General features: G+C 58.4%; 11 protein-coding genes across 11 annotated transcripts; 5 read left to right on the top strand and 6 right to left on the bottom strand.

Annotated features, from left to right (window-relative positions):
* Positions 1-648: 648 nt before the first annotated feature.
* On the top strand, positions 649-2,375 carry MT1 (Sphingolipid C9-methyltransferase 1; the record flags this gene model as incomplete). The annotated part of the gene is made up of 4 exons (XM_014689706.1): positions 649-753; positions 830-1,953; positions 2,018-2,126; positions 2,190-2,375. The coding sequence occupies 4 exons, from the start codon at positions 649-651 to the stop codon at positions 2,373-2,375; spliced, it is 1,524 nt and encodes a 507-aa protein (XP_014545192.1).
* Positions 2,376-2,701: 326 nt separating this feature from the next.
* G6M90_00g050910 (uncharacterized protein) lies at positions 2,702-3,959 on the bottom strand (the record flags this gene model as incomplete). Its single annotated transcript, XM_014689705.2, has 4 exons — positions 2,702-2,839; positions 2,904-3,487; positions 3,551-3,696; positions 3,757-3,959. 4 exons carry the CDS (start codon positions 3,957-3,959, stop codon positions 2,702-2,704), a joined length of 1,071 nt encoding a protein of 356 aa, XP_014545191.2.
* Positions 3,960-5,253: 1,294 nt separating this feature from the next.
* On the bottom strand, positions 5,254-6,510 carry hmp_1 (Flavohemoprotein; the record flags this gene model as incomplete). The annotated part of the gene is made up of 1 exon (XM_014689704.1): positions 5,254-6,510. One exon carries the CDS (start codon positions 6,508-6,510, stop codon positions 5,254-5,256), a length of 1,257 nt encoding a protein of 418 aa, XP_014545190.1.
* A 2,723-nt stretch (positions 6,511-9,233) lies between these two features.
* G6M90_00g050890 (uncharacterized protein) lies at positions 9,234-10,325 on the top strand (the record flags this gene model as incomplete). The annotated part of the gene is made up of 1 exon (XM_014689703.1): positions 9,234-10,325. The coding sequence occupies one exon, from the start codon at positions 9,234-9,236 to the stop codon at positions 10,323-10,325; it is 1,092 nt and encodes a 363-aa protein (XP_014545189.1).
* A 644-nt stretch (positions 10,326-10,969) lies between these two features.
* Positions 10,970-12,148, top strand: gnl_1 (Gluconolactonase; the record flags this gene model as incomplete). The annotated part of the gene is made up of 1 exon (XM_014689702.2): positions 10,970-12,148. One exon carries the CDS (start codon positions 10,970-10,972, stop codon positions 12,146-12,148), a length of 1,179 nt encoding a protein of 392 aa, XP_014545188.2.
* Positions 12,149-13,935: 1,787 nt separating this feature from the next.
* Positions 13,936-15,445, top strand: G6M90_00g050870 (uncharacterized protein; the record flags this gene model as incomplete). Its single annotated transcript, XM_014689701.1, has 2 exons — positions 13,936-14,833; positions 14,910-15,445. 2 exons carry the CDS (start codon positions 13,936-13,938, stop codon positions 15,443-15,445), a joined length of 1,434 nt encoding a protein of 477 aa, XP_014545187.1.
* A 472-nt stretch (positions 15,446-15,917) lies between these two features.
* On the bottom strand, positions 15,918-16,232 carry G6M90_00g050860 (uncharacterized protein; the record flags this gene model as incomplete). The annotated part of the gene is made up of 1 exon (XM_014689700.1): positions 15,918-16,232. The coding sequence occupies one exon, from the start codon at positions 16,230-16,232 to the stop codon at positions 15,918-15,920; it is 315 nt and encodes a 104-aa protein (XP_014545186.1).
* Positions 16,233-16,891: 659 nt separating this feature from the next.
* On the bottom strand, positions 16,892-17,086 carry G6M90_00g050850 (uncharacterized protein; the record flags this gene model as incomplete). The annotated part of the gene is made up of 2 exons (XM_066130497.1): positions 16,892-16,970; positions 17,034-17,086. 2 exons carry the CDS (start codon positions 17,084-17,086, stop codon positions 16,892-16,894), a joined length of 132 nt encoding a protein of 43 aa, XP_065986501.1.
* A 528-nt stretch (positions 17,087-17,614) lies between these two features.
* On the top strand, positions 17,615-19,156 carry mtr_2 (N amino acid transport system protein; the record flags this gene model as incomplete). Its single annotated transcript, XM_014689699.1, has 2 exons — positions 17,615-19,027; positions 19,100-19,156. The coding sequence occupies 2 exons, from the start codon at positions 17,615-17,617 to the stop codon at positions 19,154-19,156; spliced, it is 1,470 nt and encodes a 489-aa protein (XP_014545185.1).
* Positions 19,157-19,312: 156 nt separating this feature from the next.
* Positions 19,313-21,049, bottom strand: sed2_1 (Tripeptidyl-peptidase sed2; the record flags this gene model as incomplete). Its single annotated transcript, XM_014689698.1, has 1 exon — positions 19,313-21,049. One exon carries the CDS (start codon positions 21,047-21,049, stop codon positions 19,313-19,315), a length of 1,737 nt encoding a protein of 578 aa, XP_014545184.1.
* A 1,483-nt stretch (positions 21,050-22,532) lies between these two features.
* On the bottom strand, positions 22,533-24,981 carry PLT5_1 (Polyol transporter 5; the record flags this gene model as incomplete). Its single annotated transcript, XM_014689697.1, has 9 exons — positions 22,533-22,936; positions 23,006-23,110; positions 23,176-23,370; positions 23,444-23,836; positions 23,904-24,025; positions 24,080-24,214; positions 24,280-24,440; positions 24,521-24,875; positions 24,941-24,981. The coding sequence occupies 9 exons, from the start codon at positions 24,979-24,981 to the stop codon at positions 22,533-22,535; spliced, it is 1,911 nt and encodes a 636-aa protein (XP_014545183.1).

Below are 24,981 nucleotides of genomic sequence, written 5' to 3'. Positions count from 1 at the left end.
AGCTTATAAAGACTCGAGTCTGCAGCAGCAGCCCGAGGGGCCTCAGCCGTTGATGGCTTCAAGCTTGGCCATTTCCGCTTTCCCTACCCAGTCAACAACATGTCGTTGGCATTTCGTTTCCAGCGCCACTGAATCCCTGCAAAAGTCGCCAAGACGAGTGTCGACAAAAATGACGGCCATGACAGGATCTACCAGAGGACATGTAAATGTCCATGAGCGACGTCTGCGCAAAGTGAGGCCAATCATGCAAGGTATTTAGGGTAGGAGATGCGGTGGGATGTGCGACCAATTCCCTCGCACACCGCGGTGCGGGTGGCTGTGGTCCATGTCACGTGAGCATCCGGCATGGCACCGCACCTCTCCGTCCGTCTCCACAGACGCGGCCATCAATCGCGAGGCTGAAAGCTGCTTCGCTTGGTGATGGGCAAGTGGGGCTCACCAATTTGTTGTGCGTTGCCTGGTGCCAGCCTGTCAATGTCTTGCAAACCGCTGCCAAAGCCAAGGGGGCATTTTTGCTGGGGCCAGCTTCAACCTCCTTTCATCAACGTCGGTACCAGGGCTCATCAGACCTCGACGTCAACCTCGGACTGCTGCTCGAGGTCTTTTTTTGTCTTTGCACCTCTTCTTCGTCTCACGCACTCTGCAGCCATGAAGAACAAGCCGGACCTGGAGGGTGACATCACCTACATCAAGACGCCCAAGGCGGCGCCGTCTGCCTTTGAGGCGGTCGATTGTGGCGTGCCCATCACTCACGTAAATTTTCTTCCAGACTCCCTCCCTCCCAGCCCACGAAACCACCTCAATGGCCCTGTGCTAACTGCGAATCAAGTCTCCGTCCATCCACAATGCCCCTCTGCCGGCCGAGGGCGCCGGGAGCGAGGGCTTCTCCAACATTGTTCTGGGGGTCCTCCTGGTGGGCGTGCCCTACTTCCTGAGCCGCTTCGTGGGCGGCGGCCTCAAGACGACCGTCTTCTTTGGCATTCTCACGCTTTTCCCCATTCTCATTGCCTACTGGACCTACATGTCCAACTTTAGCCCGCGCATCAATGAGCATGTCAAGCTGCCTGGCCGCCCCGTTGAGTCGTACGTGACCTTCAAGGATGCCGCCGACCAGGCCAAGTGGAGCGGAGCCAACAAAGTGCCCATCCAGACCTTTTCGGAAATGTACATTGATGGCAAGGCTGATTTCAAGGGCGACGTCTTGGACGTGCTCGAGTACCGCCACGACTGGTCCAAGTTCAGCTTCACCTGGGATCTGTTCAAGTACATTTTGCTCACCTTTGGGCCCGACGTGCTCTTCCACACCAAGGACCAGGACATGGAGCAGATCCGCCCCAACTACGATTCCGGAAACGATCACTATGCCTGGTTCCTCGGCCCCCGCATGATTTACACCAGCGGCATCATCTCGGACACGACGCGTGAAGAGACGCTGGAGGAGCTCCAGGACAACAAGATGGCCATTGTGTGCGAGAAGCTCGAGCTCAAGGAGGGCGAGACCCTTTTGGACATTGGGTCGGGATGGGGCACGCTGGCCAAGTTTGCCAGTGTAAACTACGGAGCAAAGGTTACCGGCATCACCATTGCCGAGAATGGCGCCGCCTGGGGCAATGACGTGCTGAGAAACGCGGGCGTTCCCGAGGAGCAGAGCCGGATTCTGTGCATGGACTACCGGGACGCCCCCAAGCAAAAGTACAACAAGATCTCGCAGCTTGAAATGGGCGAGCACGTCGGCGTTCGAAAGCTCACCACCTTTTTCCGCCAGTGCTACGACATGCTCGAGGACGACGGCGCCATGTACGTTCAGCTGTCTGGTCTCCGACAGGCCTGGCAGTACGAGGATTTCATCTGGGGCCTGTTCCTCAACAAGTACATCTTCCGAGGCGCCGATGCTTCGACACCCCTGTGGAATTACGTCCGGTCGCTCGAGAGCGCTGGCTTCGAGGTCAAGAGGTTCGTGACGCCCGTCTTTGTCGGCAAACATGGGAGGCAAACATAAACTGACCAAAAAATACAGCGTGGATACCGTCGGCGTGCACTATTCCGCCACTCTCTGGCGTTGGTACCGCAACTGGGTAGGAAACGGCGATGCCATCACGGCCAAGTACGGCCAGCGCTGGTACAGAGTATGTTGACCCCTTGCCCAATTTTTTTTTAATCCTCCGATGCAGCGACTGACAAGGGTGCAGATTTGGGAGCTTTTCCTCGCTTGGTCCGTCATTGCCTCCCGCCAGGGAAGTGCCACGTGCTTCCAGATCCTTGTCGTGAAGAACCTCAACTCGGTCCACCGCATCAACGGCGTCGGATCACAATTCGGCCTGTCTGGAGCTCTGGCCACCAGCCGTGCAGCCGGCAAAGCGTCTCTCCCCAAGTAAGATTTAAGGTCGGTTTGACGCCCTTGGCGTGGCTCAGTTGACCAGATGCCGTGCAACAAGTTTGGTCTACTTTTTTTTTTTCTAAAAAAAAAAAGGCTAAGAAAAGAAGCGATCAGAGGGAGCAAGGCCATGGATCTCGCATGAGGTGAGCGAAATGAGGAAAATGAAAATATAGAGCTATCTGGTTGCTTTCAAAATTTAGAAACGTGCTAGTCTCACTGGGCGGCTACATTTGTGATGAAGGGTTCGTTTCATTATATAGACTGAGATGGCGCAAATGGGCGCGCAACAACGGTGCATCACAACCGGCGCACTGGCAATGCAAGCTATAATATTTCTCTCAACCACGCCTTGATCTTTTTGCCCTGCAGTGTTTCTGTATTGTCCCCAACGTAGATGTTGTACACGGGAGCAACATGAGCTTCGCGGTGTCCTATAAACAACTCCACGTTGGGCAGCGCGGCCTGGTGCCCGTGTCAGCGCAGGGAACTGGTTCGCTTGGCGACGAGCAAAAACAACTTGACGTACCTTGAGGTTGTCTGCCAGCTCCTCAATGGCAGGCAGCAGGATCTCGTTGCCGCCGCCGAGTATCAGGACTCGCTTGACGGGGAAGGCGGCGAGCCAGCTCCGGGGCGCCGTCGACGCGCTCGTAAAGTAGTCCTTGTCGGCGCCGCCCAGGAAGGCTTGGGACCAGGGCCCGTCGACGGCGGGCGTGATGAGGTCGCCGCCGTGGTAAATGTCGCGGTCGCCGTGGTCCTCGCCGATCAGGGTCCAGGGCGCGATGCCGACGGCGCCGGCGAGCGGCTCGGCCACCTCGAGCCTGCGGATGGCCGGGTGCCCGTGGGCGAGGTGCGACAGCACGCCCATGACGAGGTTGCCGCCCGCCGAGTCGCCGCCGATGAGAACCTGCGCCGGCGTGCGGCCCGTCTCGTCGAGGATGTAGCGCAGCGCCTCGACGGCCTGCGTGAGCTGCGTCGGGTACGCCGCGCCCGGGGCCAGCGAGTAGGTCAGCACGAAGACGGCCAGCTCCTGGCCCGCCCGGTGCGACGATGCCACCAGGCTCTGCAGGAACTTGAAGTATCCCAGGTTGGCGGGCAGGCAGAAGCCGCCGCCTTGATGTCGGGCGTGTCGTCAGCCATTCGGTTCAAAGTGGAAGGGGGGAAAGGGGCACGTACCGTGGTACCAGACCAGGACGTTGGCCGCGTCCTTGTTCCCGAGCCAGTGGCCGTGGGCGCCGGCTCCCAGGGCTACCGTCTCGGGCTTGATCTTGGCGGAGCGCGCATACTGCTTGTACACGACGTCGGTCAGGGGCGAGACGAATCTGGGAGGGTTGCGTGAGAAGCTTGTACGGGTGCGCGGAGGGAGGGGACGCCGGGCTCACTGCAGTTGAAGAGGCGTCAGTCTGGTCGTGGCCTTGCGCAGCACGGCGTAGGCAATGTGAAGATGCAGGCTGGGCGCGTCTTTTTGGCCCCGGAACAGGCCCGTCAGCACGGCAAGCAGGCCGGCGGCGACGATTGAGACGACGCCGGGGAGCAGATCGAGCATGCCCAGGATGGACAGCTTTGTACCCGTCTTGGACGGCATGTTGGCGCGCGTGCCGATTGGTGTCGAGTTTTGTTACACGGGGGTTTTTGTCTGTTTTTTTTTTTTGCAACAAGGTGACTCTTGCTTTCAATGTTGGCGCGCAGACCACAGCTGGGGTTATAATTCCTGCACCGAGCGGCGATCCCAGTCAACTTGTTTCGCACGTCTGTGGCCAATGGGATATTGTGTCCGCCGCAAGGGCCGCGCTCACCTTGGTTAAAACAACAGCCAAAGAGTTTACATTTGACGACGGGGCCACAAAGAGCCGACATGAAAGCTTTCGTGCCTCGGATGCGGCATCATGGGTGGTGCCGCGGCTCCGTCTGGGGACATGGAACCGCAGCGCCCCGCAGGAACGGCCGCCCGAGCGTGCTGGACGTCCAACGGACCGGATGAATCGTGTCAACTGGTCTCTTTTTTTTAAATTTGATCAGTTTAATTGCAGGGGTAAAGGCTGGTTGTGTGCCACAGGACGAGTCCATCTGGGTGCGGTGAACGGTTCCACGAGTCGCCGCCCTTTTCATCTCGCGATGGTCCCATGTCTTGGGTTAACGTCTGGTGTCATGCCGCGACATCGGATGCTGATGGACAAAGCCAGAAAATCCGGGGTAGCAGCCGTCCCAGGACGGTCCCCGTGGTGCTTCGTCGGTTTCACAATTGCTGTTTGTGGAAGCGAGGAGTGCCTGCAGGCCACCGTCTTGGGATGGAAACGTCTTCTCTGCAGTAGATACGCCTCAGCCCCTTTGTTCCCATTGACTCGGTTGATTGAGCCGGCCGTGGACCCCCACCAGCCTCCGCACACCTCGTGGGATCAATTGATATGAAAGCACCCATGTTTGCGCGCTCTGTGCTCCCGGGTAGGCGCCTTGATTTCGACCCAGGGAACTCGTGCTGGTTGCTCTTTATTAATTTATTAAGAACAGCACGTCAGACAGGGTACCATGCATAATTCTACACCCCCGAATACATCGTTGCGATTGGACCTGGGCCACATGTCCGCCAGTCCTTTACAAGCGGCACTGTGGTTTTTCGATGCAGTTTCATGCTTTTGCCAGTTATCAAGCCCATCTCTTTAGCGGCCAAATGGCCCGTGGGGCCTCCTCTGCCATACAATTTTCTTAGGTAAGCGACATCTGGAGTCTCCACGAGCCATTTGGCCGCTAAAAGAGATGGGTAGACCGATTTTGACATCTTTACATCTTTCCACGCGACAAGGACGCCCCGGCAGGTAGGCCGGACACCCCTGTCCATGCCGACATATCGGGACGGGCTTTGGCAACATTTTTATTATTATTTAGTACCTTGCTACTGTTTGCAGCTCGCAATGGATCCGCGCCCTGTCGATGCCGTGCCTCTCCAAAAACTCTACAAACTGCACCGTGATATTCTCCGCCCCGCAGACAAAGTACTCTGTGCACTCGTTGCGGAGGAACAAGTCGTCGGGCCGCAGAGAAACCAAGTCGAGCCGGGCGTCGTCCTGCCCGTCGCAGTCGGCCGACGCGTGCCCGTCGTGGGCGATGCCGAGGGTCGTGTTCCTCAGGTTCCTCCTCCGGGCGGCCAGCGAGTCGACGCGCGCCTGGAACGGCATGGCGCCCTGGGACGCGTTGATCCACGAGACGGGCCTGGCGGGCTGCTCCTTGGCGGTGAAGTTGAGTATCGACAGCATGGGCGTGGCGCCGATGCCCGTGGAGAAGAGGACCAGCGGCGCGTTGGACAGGTTCTTGGTGTCGAGGAAGATGTGCCCTGCCGGGTGGGACAGCTCGAGCGTGTCGCCGGCGACGGCGCTGTCGATGAGGTGGTTTGACACGGCGCCGGGCGGGCTTGCGTACGGACAGGCTGACTGGTGCTGCTCGTCGTCGTCGGCGGCGGCGGCGGCGCCCCGGTTCCTCTGCACCGTGATGCGGTAGTAGTCCGGGTTGGGCGCCTCGCTCAGCGCGTACTGCCGGATCTGCTTGTGCTCCTTGCCCGGGACGGCGACGCGGATGGAGACGTACTGGCCCGGCATGAAGGGCGGCAGCGGCTTCTTGTCCCGGGGCTTGAGGTAGAAGGAGACGACGTTTTCGCCGTCGTGGACGCGGTCCGCAATGTCAAAGGGCCGCCAGTCGGTCCACGGCCCAAACGTCTTGTACAGCTGCTTCTCCCGGGCGATGAACATGTTTGCCAGCATCCAGTAGGCGTTGTTCCAGGCCATTTTGGCGTCTGGCGTCATGGACGGGTCCAGGATGCCCGTGAAGGCCTCGAGGAGGTAGGCGCCCATGATTTTGTAGTGATGGGGCTGCACGCCCACGGAGCAGTGCTTCTGGCAGATGCGCTCCATTTTGGGTATCAGCTCGTATATGTGGCTCACGTTGTTGGCAAACTGGATGATGAGCGAGGCCATTGCCTTGGGCTGCAGCTTGTTGAGCTGGTTGGCCGTGTTGAAGTAGCTCCGGAGCTCGGGGTGGCCGCGCAGCAGGCTTTGGTAGAAGGATGCGATGATTTCTTCTCCGCGGGCGTTGAGCGCCGGCACTGTGGCGCGAATCTTTTGGCATTGTGAGTAGGTCAACGCCATGGTCGACAGAGCGGCCAACGGGCGATGTGTTGAAGAAAAAAAAAAAAAAAGAAAGGAGCCGGAAGAAAGCGACAACTGCCCGACTTGATATCACAGACTTGGTGGTGACGACACGTTAGAGCTCGAAAGGGCCAAAGCGGAGGGGAGCATTGAATAATAGCGGCCGTCAACTAATGGATTGCCCTCATTGATATTTTATCCTTTCTGGAATCCCAAAAAAGAAGACAAAAAAGAATGCTTACACTACCCCGGCATTTTAATCTTGACATGACTGCGCATGCCCGCGTCGCCTTCAGCCTCGCCGTTTGTATCCACCCAGCATCGTACGAGTCTGTCTCCCGTGATTTCCGGCGGCAACAGGTGATTTGCAGGCGTGGAATTACGTCACGAGAAGAATCAGTCGATGGTCAAGGCGAATACTTGCCGCCTCGGGTGCTTTTTCCCAATTCTTTTTTGCTTTTGCCCCGGCTTGGCCGCTGGCCCACGCAAGATGGAGCGGTCCGCAACGTGGCAAGACATCCCAGGCACGAGGGCTTCGAGACGCTCCAGCGTATCAATGATGGCATCTGCCCAATCCCGGCCGAGGGAAAGCGTGCGAATGACAGCCCAGAGTCTGGTGTACCCGGTTTGAGATTGATACGTCTGCGGTGCCCGATTGGTGCTGTTGCCGTTCATGGCAATATATCTGCTGCAGCCGTCTTCGTCGCTCGTTTCATGACCAAACTTTAATGCCACCACGAGTTTCTCCTTGACGCGCTCGGCATTCTTGATTTGGGAAAACAGTCGCAGTGTGCGCCTGCTTGCCTACATTGCGTTGTGCACACAAGCGTGATGTCGTCTACCGAGCATTGTTTCGTATTCTTGCTAGCCAAACTTTGTCCCCAGCTCATAGCCGATTTGACACCTGCCACATTCCATGTTCCGATGAAAAAGGCCGATGCGGAGGCGCAAAAAGGTCCCGTCGAATTAGATTACGGGGAACAAGTTTCTTCACCCCATCCGCAAAACCAAAATACCACGCCGCTAGCCCGAGTTGGCGTGGAATTCGCAAATCTCGGCCGCAATGCGCTCAGCTGGCCCAAACATCTTTCCAGTCTACTGTCTCCATGCTCTGATACTGGTGGCAAATAAACAGACGCTGTAGTGTTGGTGCAATAGAACTGTGCGTGGACGATGATGCCATGCGTCGACAAGGTGAATGACATGCGACCCTGGCCAATATTGTTGCTTGCCAAGGCACAGCATAAACTCGGTGTGTAAGTGCTCAATTGGGTCGTATGAGAGTGCATCATCTTTAACGCACAGTCCCAAGATAAAATCCGGTATGTTTACTGTACAGCAGAAGCGCCGTCAGGGTAGAATATTGCAACATGTTGAACAGCCAACAGCCGTCCTATTCGTATGTCTGGCCGGTGCTCCAACAAACAGGCCCATGTTATGCAACAATTAACATTGAAATTGTCCTCATTTCCAATTGATGCCTGGATTAAATGGCTTCGCCGCGACACGGGATAAGCGCTCGGTACCGGACCCTGTTGCGCCCGGACACCTCCCGCATGCCACACCATGCAAGTCTGGTACGACGCGGCAAACAAAAAACTACGTCCCTAGGAAGTCAGCCAGGTTGCCAGGCTCTTGAAAGAGACTCTGCATCATGCGCCTGGGCAGGTAACCAAGGCGGCAGCCTAATCATCACGTCCAGATGTCCTGATATTTAGTAATTTACCAAGAGGCTACTCCGGAATAAGTTCGGAACAAGTTACCTAGGTACATGTACAGTTACGCCGTTCATACCAACGCAGATCAGGATCCACACGTGGGCAGCCTTGAATTTGCACTTCTTCCATGTTGCAATTGTTGCAGCAGCCAGTCTCGCGGAGACGACTCACCTGCACCGCCATGCCATGAGACATACAGAGTAGACGCCGCCGTCTTCAATGTCTCGATATCCACGCCGACTCTGCCGGAAGACAGGGGCAGCAGCGCCGCAGATGGCGGCTACTCATGCCATGCAGTAGCGTGCGTGCAGCCATGCTGTCCAGACGGAACGGCCATGCTGTGCAATTTACCTTCTGGCCTGTCGGAAGAAGCAAAAAAAAAAAAAAACCTTTGTCTCCTCCCATGGATGGGACGGGAAGCAGTTTGTTTCGCGACCTTTTGTCGTGGCTCAGACAGACATGCCAATCGTACTCTTGCCAAAACGCCTTCACCATCCAGCTCCAACGTGGCTTGACGATGGCAACCGCCGTCGCCGTCTTCGAAATGCAGATCTGCGAATCGGGCCCCCGTTGCTGTCATCTCGGTTGCATTTAGGCAGGCCAAGGTTTGAAAGGGCCAGCCACACTGCAACGCCGACGCACGAAACTGGCCTAGCACCGGCCATAATTCGCCCCCCTGATGGCCCAGAGGCCGACGAGTCGAGGGAAAACCGCAAAGAAGCAAGCTCATGGATCGAGGCATCATTCCAGTTGGCCGCCGGGGGGGCTTTCGACTTCTGGAAGCAAAAACAGAAACCTCCGGGCGGCTCTGCTTGCGCTTCTGTCAACGTCAACTACCACAAGGTTCGACGGGGCACGTTCGGCCAAAGCAACAACAAACACGTTTCCGTCCGTCCTTCGCCATGACATGATGTGAGGTTGATTGATGGAGAGCAAAACCACGCGAGATTTTTTGATTGGCATGCGGCTTCTTCCATTGGCACCATTGACTCCTGTGCAGCCGCAATGAGCGTCGACGCCGGCCGAGGGCTGCCGGCCACGGACACGTCGTACAGCTCCGACTGGCTTCTCATCATCGTCTTCATCAGCATCGCCCTCTACAACGTCGTCGAGCTCAACTTTCTCATCGCCACCACCTTCAAGCGCTTCCGGGGGCTCTACTTTTGGAGCTTTACCTGCTCGACCTGGGGCATCGCCTTCAACGCCGTCGGCTACCTCCTGCGCCATGTGCACCCCAACCAGCTCGGCTATCTGCACGCAACGCTCATCCTCGTCGGCTGGTGTGCCATGATCAACGGCCAGTCGCTGGTGCTCTACTCGCGCCTGCACATTGTCATGCACCACCCGCGCCGTCTGCGCTTCGTCCTGGCCATGATCATATTCGACGCCGTCTGGCTGAGCGTCCCCGTCATTGTCCTGGTGTACGGGACAAACTCTGGCGACCCGGGCCCGTTTGAGCAGCCGTACTCCATCTTCGAAAAGCTGCAGTTGAGCGTCTTCTTTGTGCAAGAGGTCATCATTTCGAGCCTGTACATTGTCGAAACCACGCGGCTCCTCAAGATGCAGCGCGGAATCGCCTCGTCGTCGATGCGGCGCGTCATGGGGCACCTGATACTCGTCAACGTCTTTGTTGTTCTCCTCGACGTCAGCATCCTCTGCCTGGAGTTCACCGAGCACTACAACCTGCAGACGGCGTGGAAGGCGCTGGTGTACAGCGTCAAGCTCAAGTGCGAGTTCAGCGTGCTCAACCGCCTGGTCGAGTTCTCCCAGCACCTGCGGGCTGGCCACGACGTGTCCTCGGTCAACTACGATGCGTCGACCGACGTGGCCCTGGAGCGCTATCTGAGGAATGCGTCGCAGGCACCCGCCGGCGCCGAGTACAGCATGCAAGTCACGGCAGAGCGACCCTGCGAGAACGGCCCTCCGGAGATTGTCAAGACGACGGCCGTCACGGTCAGTCGCAGCGGGAGGTCGGCGCCCCCGACTCGCCCGTCTACGGCGGCAGACAGTTCGCTGGGAGGCTGCGCAGCCGACGAGATGCACGACGCCGACGGCACCTCGTCGCTGTCGTCGGAAGCACGGCTGGCGCGGCCATGACGCCCTGCATTGGTTTTGTCTATAGTTGCAATATACGAAAAACTATCACTACGACTATTTCCGAATCTTGCAGATGAAATAAACGATCCGGGCTACGGCGGTTGAATTGTCATCACTGGGCCAAGAAAGGCAAAAAAAAAACATGAAAACCATCTCCCCTCTCTCTGCTGTGCCACAGTGGTAGAGATGCGAGTTGCACCACGAGGTTGGTTCCAAGACCTGCAGCCACTCAGGCCTCACTCATTAGACAGTCATTGGTTAGCTACTGCCTGGCCGACTCCGTATTCAATCTCCTGCCGTCGCTTTTTTTGCTGGTCATGTTGTTTTCCATGGCCAGGCACTGGGGGCAAAAGGCACGCGGCACGGAGCAGCCCTACCAGATTGGTTTGGTGCCAATTCGCTACCGTGGAAACTGCCGGCGCAAATGTACGAGGCATTGAAAAGGGTAATGTCGGTGTGGACTCTGCCCAGCCAAACTCCTCCCACTAAATCCATGCAAGACGACGTAAATCTGCACATCGGCGGGGTTGGCAAGGACAACCAAATCCAACGTTTGACCACAAAGACGGGAGTCGAAGCCGCTGCGAGTTGAATCTTTATTGATAAAAGACGCCCGCCGGCCGGCGTGGCCCAAATCCGACGTCATGCCAGTGTTTGCGGACTACGAGGCCGTGGCATTGATTCCCTTTTCGTTTGGATTCATCTCCCAGGTACTCCTGGGGAGCTACAACATGTCCATCTCCAATATCAGCCTCTTGGCTGCGGCCACCGATGCCGGCTACTTTGCCTCTCTGCTGCCGGCCAACTCGTCCACACCAGCCATCTCACTGCGCGCGTACCACGACGACTTTTACAACCTCATTGGACACGAGGCCAGGGCTCGAAAAGTGTGGGATCTGCCCTGGGAAGCCTTCCACGAGGCCGGCGTCTACAACCGCCGAGACAACTCGCTGTACATTGCCTCCAACTACCAGAGCCTCGAGGACAACATCAACATCACCGTCGTCAGCCTCGACTCGGACGACTACCCATTCTACAGCACCCAGTTCCCCAATCTGGCCATGGCCAACGGCGGCACCACCTACTATCCCCCCGGGTCGCGTCACGACGAGACGACGACGCCCCCGATGCACGTCTACTGCGACGAGGGCGACTTTGAGCACGACTCCAAGCTGGTGGCCGTCGACCCAAACACCAACAGGTCCAAGCCGCTGCTGACCAGCTTCCTCGGGCGCGGCTTCTCGTCGCTCAACGACGTGCGGCAGCACCCGCAGACGGGCGACCTGTGGTTCACCGACGCCGACTACGGCTACTTTCAGCACTTTCGCCCCGAGCCCAGCCAGCCCAAGCAGGTGTACCGCTTCGAGCCCGACACGGGCATCGTGCAGGTCGTGGCGGACGGCTTCGTGCAGCCCAACGGCCTCGAGTTCTCGCCGGACCTGCGGACGCTGTACATTTCCGACACGGGCAGCCAGCAGTTTGGGCGCGAGCCCACGCAGCCGTCCACCATCTACGCCTACGACGTGGTCGACAAGAGACGCCTCGCCAACCGCCGGACCTTTGCGTGGGCCGACACGGGCTTCCCGGACGGCGTGCACTGCGACACGCGCGGCAACGTGTGGGCGGCGTGCGGCGACGGGCTGCACATCTGGAACCCGCGCGGAGTCTTGCTGGGCAAGATCCACGTCGGCGAGATGAGCAACAACTTTGCCTTTGCCCCGGGCAAGGTGTTTGTCTTTTCCAACTCGCGGCTGTGGGTTGTGGAGAATATAAGGGCGCAGGGGAGGGAGGTGTGCCGGGACTTTGGGGTGGGATGCCATTAGACGGGCTTTTTTTGGGACTTCAGAAACACGGAAGGCTTCGGCATTTTGGGGCAACTCACTTCCTTGTACCGTCATTACAGGGGGCTAGACTGCGGCTTGACAACATGGGATTGTTCTGCCACGGGTATGTGATGGCAGTTAGGTGCCTCTCCGGGGCCGTCGGACTGCCGCAAGATGGGCAGCAGCATTTTTCAGCCTACATAGAGCTGACATGTATATACTCGTCTGTACTCTGTACACTGTAGAATACAGCCATCATCAGGACTTTGTGCAATCGGTGCGTGCTAGACTAGTGATATCATGCGGACGAGGCAGCCGAGGCAGTTGGCCAACAACGAGTCCCGTAGGATCCGGATGTGTTTGGTACTCTACAAAAATAGTCCACGGCTGGCTCATCGCTGATAAAAGCCGCAACGGGCTGGTTTCGTCCTGAAACAATCGGGCTGCGCAAACATGAGCCGAAATGGGACATGTGCGGTCACGGCCATGGACAGCAGCAGCAGCTGGCACAAAGTGGACCACGAGAAATGGACGTGCTCTTTGGCATGAATATTTTGGCGCAGTTGGTTGCGGGGTGGCGAAAAGATGGAGTAAGATATAGCACTCGGAAACAGGGACCACATGTGAAGTCAATGTAAATCGCAGGAATTGCGCGAAAAGCAGTCTGGAGGTTGAGCCGTGTCCGTTCATGGCGCAATGTCACGCAGAATGGAGCCGAGATGGGTGCGGGTTCGATGGTTGGCTGCGACCAAGTATGGGGTTGTGGGTTGCGTGTGTTTTTCTGCTTCCCTAGCCTCCAAATCTTCACCCATGATGCTTCTGTCCCCCGCACCAGCACAGACTAACTCAGCGCGAGCGGACTGGCCAGGCGCACCAGACGCAACATTGAAAGTCGAGATCGTCGTCGAGCAAATCAAGGCCCGTGGAATTGCGCACCCCGAGTCTCCCCGCACGTTTGGGGCCTCCCCCGCCTCCATCGACAATCTCCATCTTCCCCATCCATGACCGCTTTCCCCAACAGCCAGATCCAATGACGCGCATCTGAGGCTCGCCGGCATCCAATCGCAAGCTTCGCCGTATCTTTGGCCCTTTTCTGGCGTGCATATTTTTGGACTCGTCCTTGTTGGACGCACCACGACGCTCGCGCGCAGAAACGCACTGGCGCCGCCCACACCTGTCTTGTCTTGTCTTGTTCATCACATTTTGTTCAGCCTCGGTAGCCTCCCTGCCCGTCTTCTTTCATATGCACATGTGGCCGTGTGCCCGTTGTTATAAATGTCCCGGGAGTGCCTGGACCGGCCGTCGAGGAATCCAAACCCGTGTGTATGATCTTGTGGACCACGGGTGCGATAGTTGACATTCTCTTGGCAGACGCGGCGTCCCATTTCCAAAGGACGGGCCATTTTTTCTTTCCATTCTCATTTACTAGGTAAGGTCTATTCGATTGCTTGCTGTTTTTTTTTTTTTTTGGTTTTTTTTTTTGTGGGAGGGAGAAAAAAGTGAAATGCCACCAACCCACCGCAACCCCATCCCGACACGACTCAAACCTCTCTTCACCCTCTACATCTTTGGGACAAAGCCTTTGTAGCTCCTGGCAGTACATTGTCTTTGGACGCCTCTCGCTCCTTGGGAGAAGAAATTAGCGTCCCTCTGTGTGGTGGCACGCTCTGAGCCCCCGTTTTGACGACACGCATGCTAACATTGCGGCCGTGTTAGACTTTCTCCAACTTTGACTACGCTCCATATACATATATTTTTTTCATAGCATTTCCCCGGCATCATCAGAAATGGCATCCCCCATCCCCGACGGCCATGTTGGCAACCTGACTGCTGAGCAGGAGGCCAAGCTCCGCGAGCTCTGGCAGACCGTCTTCAAGCTCTACGACATCCTCCAGGAACACAGCAAGAAAAAGGCGGCCGCCCCGGCTGCTCCGCCGATTGAGGTCGCCTCGCCCAAGAAGTCTCGCTTCGGCCTGTTTGGAGGGTGGAAGGCCGCCCCCGAGGCCCCGGCTGCGCCCGCGATCCCCGAGGAGGCGCTCAAGCTCATCGCCTGCGACGAGGAGGACAAGTTCGGTCTGGTCAAGCAGTTCCAGCAGGTCGTGGCCACGCAGACGCCCGAGTCCCTGCGCGCCATGGTCCTCGGGTCCGTCAAGCACGAGCACCCAGACGCCCTGGCCCTGCGGTTCCTGCGCGCCCGCAAGTGGGACGTGAACCGGGCCCTGGTCATGATGTTCTCCGCCATGAACTGGCGGCACAACGAGGCCAAGGTCGACGACGACATCATGGCCAACGGCGAGGAGGTGCTCGTCAATGACGAGGAAAAGGGCGAGGTCAAGAGCAAGGTGCTGGCCCGCGACTTCATGAAGCAGATCCGCACCGGCAAGAGCTTTATCCACGGCACCGACAGGCAGAACCGGCCCATCAGCTACGTCCGCGTGCGCCTGCACAGGGCCTCGGACCAGTCGGTCGAGAGCCTGGAGAGGTACACGACCTATCTCATCGAGACGGCGCGCCTGGCCCTGAACCCCCCGGTCGAGACGGCCACCCTCATCTTTGACCTGTCCAGCTTCACCCTGGCCAACATGGACTACGTCCCTGTCAAATTCATCATCAAGTGCTTCGAGGCCAACTATCCCGAGTCCCTCGGCGCGATTCTTATCCACAATGCCCCGTGGGTTTTCAAGGGTACGTGAATCCGCTCCTATTGGCGTAACCCCCCCCGTCTTCACCAGCTTCCACTAACACGCCGCCCGGCAAATAGGCATCTGGAAAGTCATCTCTGCCTGGCTCGACCCCGTCGTCGCCGCCAAGGTCCACTTCACCTACGGCCGCAAGGACCTAGAAGAGTTTATCCACCCGTCGCAGATTATCAAAGAGCTCGGCGGCGACGAGGACTGGGATTACGTATATGAGGAGCCCGTGCCCGGCGAGAACGACGCCATGAAGGACACGGCCGCGCGCGACGCGCTGCAAAAGGCCCGCGAGGACCTCGCCGAGCAGTTCGAGGCGACGACGAAGCAGTGGATCGCGAACCCGACGGGCGCCAAGGCCGCCGAGCTCAAGGCCAAGCGCGAGAGCATCGCCGCCCAGCTGCGCGAGAACTTTTGGAAGCTCGACAAGTACGTGCGCTGCCGGTCCCTGTACGACCGCCAGGGCAACATCCGCCCGGGCCAGAAGACTATCTGGTACCCCGAGGCCGCTGAGAAGAACGCCGTCGACAGCGCCGTCCCCGGCGTCACCACCATTGAGCAGATTGAGAATGCTCCCCTCGCGGCCGCCGCGCAGGTCACGGCCTAGACGGGGCGGGCAGTGTACAACAAGACGGGCGAGCTTGGCTCATGGTGGGGACGGCATTTACGACTAGAGGAGGGGGAAAAACGGTTTCTCTTGAGATGCGTACGACTGAATGTTGACGTACAATGACTTTTTTTAACGGTCGAGATCTAGTATTCGAGGTTCTTTTTGTGTATGTGCGTGCAAAGGCATTTGGTTAGCTCAGAACAACAGTTCTATATTACATATCATATATTATACCCTTTTCACGTATGAAATGCGTCGCGTTTCCCCTGTGGCACCCAGAAGAGAGTCGGCTTGTAGTTGAGACATGAACGCCGCGATATGCATGCCATGCCACCGGACGCTAGTTGAAGTGTTTAATCAGGTTGGTGGTGATGGTGGTGCCTTGTCACGTGTATGTGCATCAGACCAGGAGGAAAAGGCACCCTCCTGCCAATTTATTTCCATACTCTGTACATCAGGCCAAACCCTATCACTGTCTGAGCTTGGCCCAACTTCGGGCGACACCACGGCTGGTCTCCCGTCGCTGATGCCCTTGGCTGGCATCTTCCAGACAGGAAATGACTGGAATCATCGTGCCGTCAGCAACAGCTCCACCGTAGCCCCGTATCCTGGGCTCAGTACAGGCTCCTACGACGGCCTCAGCATCAGCAGTCTCCCGCCAATCTCGCGATCGCGGCTGTCGGTTCGTCGTGCCCGAGCGCGTCCCGCATCGCAGCAGGGCCGTGACCGAAGCCGTCGTCTCGTGCACGTCATCACTGCGCACTGCGTCAGCTGCTCCGGCCATGTCGACGACGCTTGTCCCCGTCTGCCGACGACGCGGCGAGGCATTTCCCGCTCGAGGACCGGCGGAATCAAACCGCTCGACACTGGGGAGCCGCCGTTGGCAGGGGTGGGCGTGCCGGCGTCGGGGTCACGACGCAGCAGCGCGTAAAAACATTGACTAAGAGAGTGGGCTGTGCACTCGCCGGTGGTGTGATGTTGGGATACATTTGCCTGGCGCAAAGGGCGTACTGGACGAGGTTCTACAGATGCCGGACGGTTGTGCGCTTTCGATGCTGCGGTGCCGCAGATCAACTCGCAACTGCCGATTTGTGTTTTTTTTTTGTATCGACATGGACCTTGACTTTTTCTTGTGGCTGTTGTCGGCCCAAGCTGGTACAATGCTCTGCTGTCTGGGTCGTGTCGACACTAGTCGGTACGAACCACGCGCATTGTTTGGTTTCCTCTTTCGCTCTCTCTGACATGCCGCAGGTATCTTGGCAGGGGCTGCGTCGTCGGGAGCCGGGCGCATGCAGAAAATGGGTGAGACATGTCCATTAGGCGTAGCCGGTTCGGGTGCTCTCATGTGGAATGCTAAGCCGGGCCCTCGTCTTGCTGCTTTCGTATCACCACCACGACGACATCTCGCATCAAGTCCATCTCCGCAAACCCGCCCTCGTTTCATTACGCCTCCATGCCCTCTGCCGTACCCAGGGGAATCCCGTCGCCAACGGACCAATCTTCAACCGCGTCGTTGTCATGACTAATTCTCGAAATAAGCTACTATCCGAGTGCGGATCCGTTGCTACAGATGATGTGGACCTACATGGGACCACGAGCAAACTCTTCGAGATTCTCTCCAGCTGGGGTCTTCTCCATGTTGGGGTTTGTTGGGGGACAAAGATGGAACAAGAGTCACATTGCGTCCGCAAACGAGGGGAGAGATCCGGCCGTCTTTGGAGAGACAAGCGGGAGGAAAATCTGCATCAACACCAACGTGGCCTGGGTTTGCCAACAATTTGTCTACTCTCTTTTTCTCTCTCTCCTTTTACTTTACCCCCCTTCCCTCTCTTTGCACAAAAACAGCCGAAAATGCGCCTATCCCATCCATCTGGCCCAGAACACGCGCCACACCCCCCTGCCCATCCGCTATCTCTGCCAACATGGAGTCTCCATGACTCGGCTTTCCACGGCCCTCTCAGAAAATTCTTCACGCCCTTTAGATAACGGGAGACCCTCGGGCAAATTGACATTTGTTCGTCGCGCCCAGTCTTTTTAAAGATGTGTCGGCGTCTCTCCCAACCTAGCCTGGCTCCCAAAGCTGCTTCCTCCTTGCCGCTGGGTTGAGGATCGTTTCTCTCGAAGCCTCTTTTGCCCGCCACCCTTCTCGAAAATTCTCTGCCCATCATGGCTGAGCAAATCACCAGCACCCCTGCGCCTGCAACTGCCACTGCCGCCGTCAAGGCCAGCGCCGACTCCGGGAAGCCTTCAGCCGCGACGCCACCGGCGCCGTCCCCAAGCCATCCGCTGGGCCTGGCCGACACCGACATCTTTGGCGAGACGAGCGAGGAAATGGACCAGGACCGCCTGAAGCAGATCGCGGCCGCGGGCAACGCCCATTTCCACCGCCTGGGATGGAAGCGGCTCGCCGTCGTCACCATTGTCGAGGCCGTGGCCCTGGGCGCCCTCAGCCTGCCGGCCGCATACCACACGCTGGGCATGTTTCCCGGCGTCTTCCTCACCATCACGCTGGGCTCCATTGCCATCTTCACGAGCTGGCTCGTCGGCCAGGTCAAGCTCAAGTACCCGGAGACGGCCAGCTACGCCGACGCCGGCAGGCTGCTGCTGGGCCGGTTCGGCTACGAGGTGTTTGGCGCGGCGCTGGTGCTCGAGCTGGTCATGGTGGTCGGGTCGCACGCCCTCACGGGCAGCATCGCGCTCAGCGACCTCAACGACGGCCGCACCTGCTCCATTGTCTTCTCGGCGGTGTCGGCCATCATCCTGCTGATCCTGGCCATCCCGCCGTCCTTCACCGAGGTCGCCATCCTGGGCTACATTGACTTTGGGTCCATTGTGGCCGCCGTCGGCATCACCATCATCGCCACGGGCATCCAGGCGCGTGACGGGCCCGGTGGCCTGTCGGGCGTCGGGTGGTCGGCCTGGCCCAAGGAGGGCGTGACCTTCTCGCAGGCGTTTGTGGCCGTGAGCAACATCATCTTTGCCTTTAGCTTCGCCATCGGCCAGTTCTCCTTCATGGACGAGATGCACACGCCCACCGACTACATGAAGTCCATCTGGGCCTCGGGCCTGATCCAGATTGCCATCTACACCCTCACCGGCGCCCTGTGCTACGCCTTTATCGGCCCCTCGGTCCAGTCGCCCGCCCTCTTGTCGGCGGGGCCGCTCATCTCCAAGATTGCGTTTGGCGTCGCGCTGCCCGTCATTTTCATCTCGGGCTCCATCAACTCGACCGTGGCCCTCCGCTACATCCACGGCCGCATGTTCAAGAACTCGGTCCTGCGGTACATCAAGACGCCGCGGGGCTGGGCGTCGTGGATCGGCCTCGTTACCGTCTTCACCATCGTTGCGTGGGTTATTGCCGAGGCCATTCCCATCTTTTCCGACCTGCTCTCCCTGGCGTCGGCGCTTTTTGTGTCGGGCTTCTCGTTTTGGATCCCCGCCATCATGTGGTTCAAGCTGCTTTGCCAGGGAAAGTGGTATTCCGGGCGGAATCTGCTCATCAGCCTCGGCAGCATCGTGGCATTCGTCATTGGCGCCGTGACGCTTGTTGCCGGCACCTATTCCACCATTGTTGATATTGTAAGTCTGGAAAAAGCCCGCTCGCCTTTTTTTTGCGCGCTTGTTCAGTGGGCTAACTTGGTTTTTTCGCAGATCAAAGAGACGAATGACGGCTCGGCTCACAGCCCATTTGCCTGCCGATCAAGTTGAGAGAGTCGGGAGGTTTGTTCATATAAATCACATGGAGCGTGTACATTACATAGATTTACATATATGCATAAGACGATGGCATGGTGGCAAATTAGAGAACTGGCATTACTACGTTTTTTTTTCTTACAAATTCACTGCATCTCTCCTCCGTAGCCATCACACGTCCTCGAGAACCTCGAGGAACTTGGCAAAGTCGTTTGGCACGCCGAGGCCGGTGATTGCGTCCCATCCCTGCTTGGCCGGCCAGCCACCGGGGCTGACCTTGTCCCAGGTGCACGAGTAGCTCTGGCCCTTGGTGATGTCCTGCAGCAGAGAGGTCACCTTGTCCGAGTACAAGATCTCGTTGAGCCACCCCAGCGAGGGCTTCCCCTTTCTCAGGCGGGCATCGTTGATGAGGGAGATCATGGCTGCGAAGACGGGCGCGCTCGCGCTGGTGCCCTCGATGAGCTTACGGCGGGCGCCAACAATCACCCGGAAGTTGGTCCCCACGGCCGAGATGTCCGGCACGGCCCTCATGCTGGCGTTGTAGTACCCGTCCAGGTGGCCGTTGATCTCCTCGACGTATTTGTCCACGGCGGCCGCCTGCCACGCGGGCCGCTCAAAGTACTGGGAGAAGCCGCCGGAGCTGAAGCTCGCGCCGGAGGGGGGCTCGGCGATGTTGGAGGTGGCGCCCACGGCCGTCACCCACGGACACGACGCGGGAAACGTGGACATGGTGACCTTTTTGTTGGTGCCGTCCTTGGTGCGGCAGTTGCCCACGCGGCCGCCGGCCGAGCCGCCGTCCCCGGACGAGTGGATGATGGAGGTGCCGCGCTTGGTCAGGAGGCCGAGCATGCCGCAGACGCGCTCGGCGTAGGGCCGGGGCACCGACAGCTCGTCGTCGCCGTAGGACACGGACAGCACGTGCGGCACCTCGTCGTCGGGCTTGTCGAGCAGCGCCTGGATGAACTCGAGGTAGGGCTCGTTGTCGAGCTTCTTGCCCGTGACGGGCTTGCCGTCGTCGCCAATCTTCTCGCCGCGGCCGCCGGTCGCGTAGTAGGTGACCTGGGACGGGAAGCCGAGACCCATGACGTACTCGAGGTCGAGCTGGGCCTCGCTGCCGGCCGTGGGCGGTTTCTGGGGGTCGGTGCCGCCGTTGACCAGCTCCACCTTGAAGTCGTAGCGGGGGAGCTCCGGGACCTGCTGCCGGAGGAAGTCCCGGACGTCCGCGTGGTTGGAGTGCTGCTCGAGGTAGCCGCTCACCCCGAGGCGGACCTCGGACGAGTTGCCGGGGGCCTTGTAGTGCATGTTGTACAGCTGGCGCAGGCACTTGGGCGTCACGGTGCCGGAGCAAGCGGCGGTCGCGCGTCGGTCGCGCGCGTCCTGGGCGGGCAGGGGCGTCATGGGCTCCCGCAGCGGCGTCATGAAGTTGGAGATGGGGTTGATGAAGCTGATGGCGTCGGAGAGGTGCGACGGCACCGAGTACTCTCGGGCCCGGACCATGGACACCTTGCCGTCAAACGAGTAGCGCTGCAGCTGGGTGTTGAGCAGGCTCTCGGCGGTGCTGACGGTCGTGTTGACGTGGATCCAGTCGTCCTTTGTCACGGTGTCGTGGACGCCGTTTTCACGGAGCCAGTCGACGACGGCGGCGGCGTCTTTCGGGTCGGGCGCCCGCAGCGTACGGACCTCGTCCAGGGAGAGGTGGCCGGAGCCGCGGGCAAACTTGGAGGCCAGGCGGTGAATCTCGGGCTGTCTCAGGGCAATGGACAGTCTGAAGGGCCGGTCCGGGTCGAGCGAGGCGTCCATCCGGGCCCATCCTTGCGGCAGTTGGGGGACACGCTCGTGTTGGACGAGGTTGGCGGCGGCACTGGCACCGCTCAACAGCCCGGCCAAAACTGCGACTAACAAAGGCATTGTTATTATCATGAAAGAGCCTGGTGTTTCTTGGACGGCCAAACCCCTGGGGCGAAAGAGAAAAGGCCATACTCACGAGCAGTCTTAAATACACTTGCGGTTTCGTGATGACCATGCCTAGCCGAATTGACCTTCACCGTCACCTTCTTCTTTTAGCCCTGCCCGAGCGTTTATCCTTATCATTTGCGGAACGGCTTCAACCGAGTGACGGGACTTACCGTTACATCAGGGGTGGCGCCTGCGGCAAGGCCAGCAAGGACGTCTGCCGACTCGAGCCCTCCGTTCTGCCCTACGCCTCTGTTCAAAGATGTTGTGCTCCATGGCATCATCCACATCCGGCAGGTGCCGAGCGCAACCCCAGTTTGCTCGAATACACTTGGCCCGGCGTCGACGCTCAACCGTAGCTGTCCCCGAAAGGACGGCAGTGCCGAAGAGCAGGACCTCGAGGTCGTCGGTGGTCGGTCGTCTCCGGGCCAGGGAAACAAGGCCGCTGTTTTCGACGGACAAGTTGTCTTTCGGCTCGGAGATGGCGGCAGATGGCTTGACGGAACAGTGTGTTGGTGTTGAGCAGCGTTATACCTCTGGTTCGCCAAGCCACCAGTTCCCAAAGCTGTCGTCGGCGCCAGCGAGGTATTACCGAATACGGCATCCTTTTCTGGCCAAGAGATTCGGAGCTTCGGCATCATTGTGGCACTGGGGGCGTCTCCCCTGCGGTACGTCTGGTGGTCGTGCATGTGCTCTTGGACTATTCTCAACGAGGAAGGCTGCAAAGAAACTACGCCTTACAGCCTCAATAGTTCCCTGGCCTGCATTCGATTACATAACTAGTCGCTCGGGGCAGTCAGATTCTTATCTGCGGCTCCCCATCGACCTGCCGACCTGAGCTACAGACCAACCTCGCGTGCGCGGGACACTGAACTTTTGTGAAGCGCAGCGACGTGGCACCCTGTCGATGGTAAACGTCTCCGATTTCCCTTTAGCACGAATGGTAAAATGCGCAAGTTGTTTATTGCGTGCTGGATAATGGCCAGCTCCGCTTGTGAATGCGTTGGTCAACATCGACGGAATGTAGGCAAGGGCTCAATGCAAAGGCAAGCATGGCAAAATCATACCAGACTCTATTCCGATAATCTGGCAAGGCCTAAGAAAAAGGCCGGAAGAATAAGGTGCACACGCGAGGCTGTGTGCCTTGACGAGATCACGTGACACCCTCCACAGAATGAGCAGAACCATTTCAATTCACAGGTCAATGGTTTCAAACTACACCAACGACCTGAAGCGAGTGGCTACAGGCAGAATCGACAAAAATACAAAGAGCCCAAAGACACTGGGATATCTTCAAAAACCCGCCATGTCGGCAACGCAGCGAATGGATACAAAGCACACGAATCCCACTCTGGCGATCCGGTTCTCCCTCTTCTTCACTCCCCCCAGATGGGCCACACGCCCCCTCTGGAGCGAGTGATGCTGCCAACATTGAAACTCAGGCCTTTTCCGTAGTCCGCTGCTTGGCCTCGTGGTACAGGGGCGGGCATGTCTCGTTTCGGCGCCAGAGGAACCACCTCCTGAACCACCAAGGAAGCACGGTCCCGAGCTGATACTTGGCGTGCGTGCGGTCAGGCACGGCAAAGACGTAATCGAGCTCCTCCAGAGTCTTTTGCTTCGTCTCGGGAACGAACAGGAAGATGAACACAAGAGCCACGAGGTTCAGGCCCGCGTAAAACCCAAATGCGCCCGTGGGCGTCATGGCACTCAGCATGCGCGGGAAGGTGAGCGAAAGCACCGAAGCCCAAAAGTTGTTTGTCGCCACGGCCCACGACATGCCGACCTCGCGATGGGACAGGGGAAACACTTCTGCCGAGTACATGAAGGGCACAGGACCCTCGCCTAAAGACTCTTGTCAGCCGTCTTTCATTTCCAGGCCTAGGAGGGCTCTCTCTCTAGTGGCACACGTACCGGGGGAATAAAACGCGGCAAACAGATAGACAAAGGTGGCGACGGAGGCGATTCGTGCCGTGCTGTTTTCAACGCCCTTGTCGATCAGGTAACAGAGACCGGCGACTACGCAAAGCATTCCACGGTCAGCATGAGGGTTCGGGGTGCGCGCGCCCGTGTCAGTTACATACCGAGAAGTGCCCAAAACATGTTGGGAAACGTAAAGAGCAACAGCGCACGGCGGCCAAACGTGTCGATTGTCCACACGGCCGGCCAGGCAAAGAGGAAGTTGATGAGGCCGAAGCCGAAGCTCGCCCAGAGAGCAGTGTAGTCATCGATGCCGCTTTGCTTGAAAATGGTGCTGCTGTAAAAGGCAATGATGTTTACTGCAGCGAAACGACGCCCAGGTTAGCTTTTGCTGCGGATTTACATCAAGGGGATGGAGTGCGGCCCACGTACTTCCGCACATTTGCTGCGCAATCATGACGATGCCAGACGCCCAGGTGGCGCGCCGGATGCGCGGGATGGTGAATAGCTCGACGAATCGGGTAAAGACGTTGCTCGTCACCTTGAGACCAGACTCCTTGACGAGTTCAACCTCCTGCTCCAGCAAGCAGTTGATGTAGAACAAGTCTCTGGCGGCTTGCATGGGCGTGTTTCGGAGCCGGAGGAGCGACTTCCACGCCTGGTTATACCGCTTCTTCTTGAGACACCACCGGGGACTCTCGGGGCAGAAGAAGACGCCAATGACGAGGGGAACGGCCGGGATAAAGGCCGACGCAAACTGCAGGCGCCAGGCGATGTCGCCGGTTTTGCCAACCGCCAAGTTGGCGCACGTACCGAGGAAGATTCCTGACCAGGGGGCGGGCTGTCAGTGTCGTGCTCCCGTCGCACAAAAAGAGAGAGCCTGAAAACGTACCAAAGGCCGTCCACATCTGCCACGACATGACGAGACCGCCGCGGATGATGGCGGGCGAGTTCTCGGCGGAGAACACGGGCACCGTCACCTCCTTCAGACCCATGCCGATGCCGAGCAGCATTCTGTCGTGCAGAGTTAGAGAGGAACAGGTGTGTCTGAGCCCTGCGAGAGCTTACCTGCAGACTGCGAGCTCTCCCCAAGTCTGCGATAGGCCCATACCAAAAGGCGCGAGCAGGGAGAAGATGGCGGCGATGAAGATGACGCCACGGCGGCCGAGCAAGTCGTTCAAGGGGTCGGAGATCCAACCGGCACTATAATGTTTTGCCGACGCATTAGGTCGACGGCGCACTTTTCATCACCTGGCTCAATGACTTACAAGAGACAAATTGTAATGTATGGCATGGCATTTACGAAGCCAACGATCCAGCTATTCTTGGCGCATTCCCCTTCGTTGGCTACCGGACCGCACGAGGAACCTGCGCTGTCAGGAATTCCCAAGGCCTGCGGAAAGCTCAAATTGGCTCCGTTGGAACCAGTCTGCCAGTCATGCACATTAGTCTCGGTCTTGTCGTGGAAGCACGGCGGGCGGCACGGCTGCGCCAAGCGGTCACTCTTACCTGATCCCACCCCTGGATGGCGGCCGCAATCGAGTTGAGGATGATGGTGTAGTACAAGGGCCAAGGCTGCTTCCATCTGTGGGTGGTCTCCTCGCGGAGAGCAATCTTGTCAGACTCGTCCAGGTCTTCAATGGCCTCAAAGTCGGCAGGGTTCTGCGCGACGAGCGCGCCCTTCCTCAGGAGCGGGAGGATGTCCTCGGGCAGCTCTTTGTCCTTGTGGAACCGGTTGACCTTTTCAAGAAGCTCGGCGCGAGAAATGTCCCTCAGGGGGTTCTCGATTTCGCCCTCGACGTTTGCAACCAGGCTCACTCGCCTTCGGTGCGAGCCTTCCTTGCCAACGGCGTGATCGGCACTCCTGGCCTGCGTGTCAACAAGACGGAATCCATGGACAGCAAGCCGGACAACATGGTCAGTACGTACTCATCGACCACTACGGCCTTTTCCGGGGCATCAGAAGCCAT

This window comes from Metarhizium brunneum, chromosome 2 (assembly GCF_013426205.1).
Source record: "Metarhizium brunneum chromosome 2, complete sequence".
Lineage (NCBI taxonomy): Eukaryota > Fungi > Ascomycota > Sordariomycetes > Hypocreales > Clavicipitaceae > Metarhizium > Metarhizium brunneum.
The sequence above is the reverse complement of the archived record's forward strand: the minus strand, read 5'-3'. Positions and strand labels throughout refer to the sequence as shown.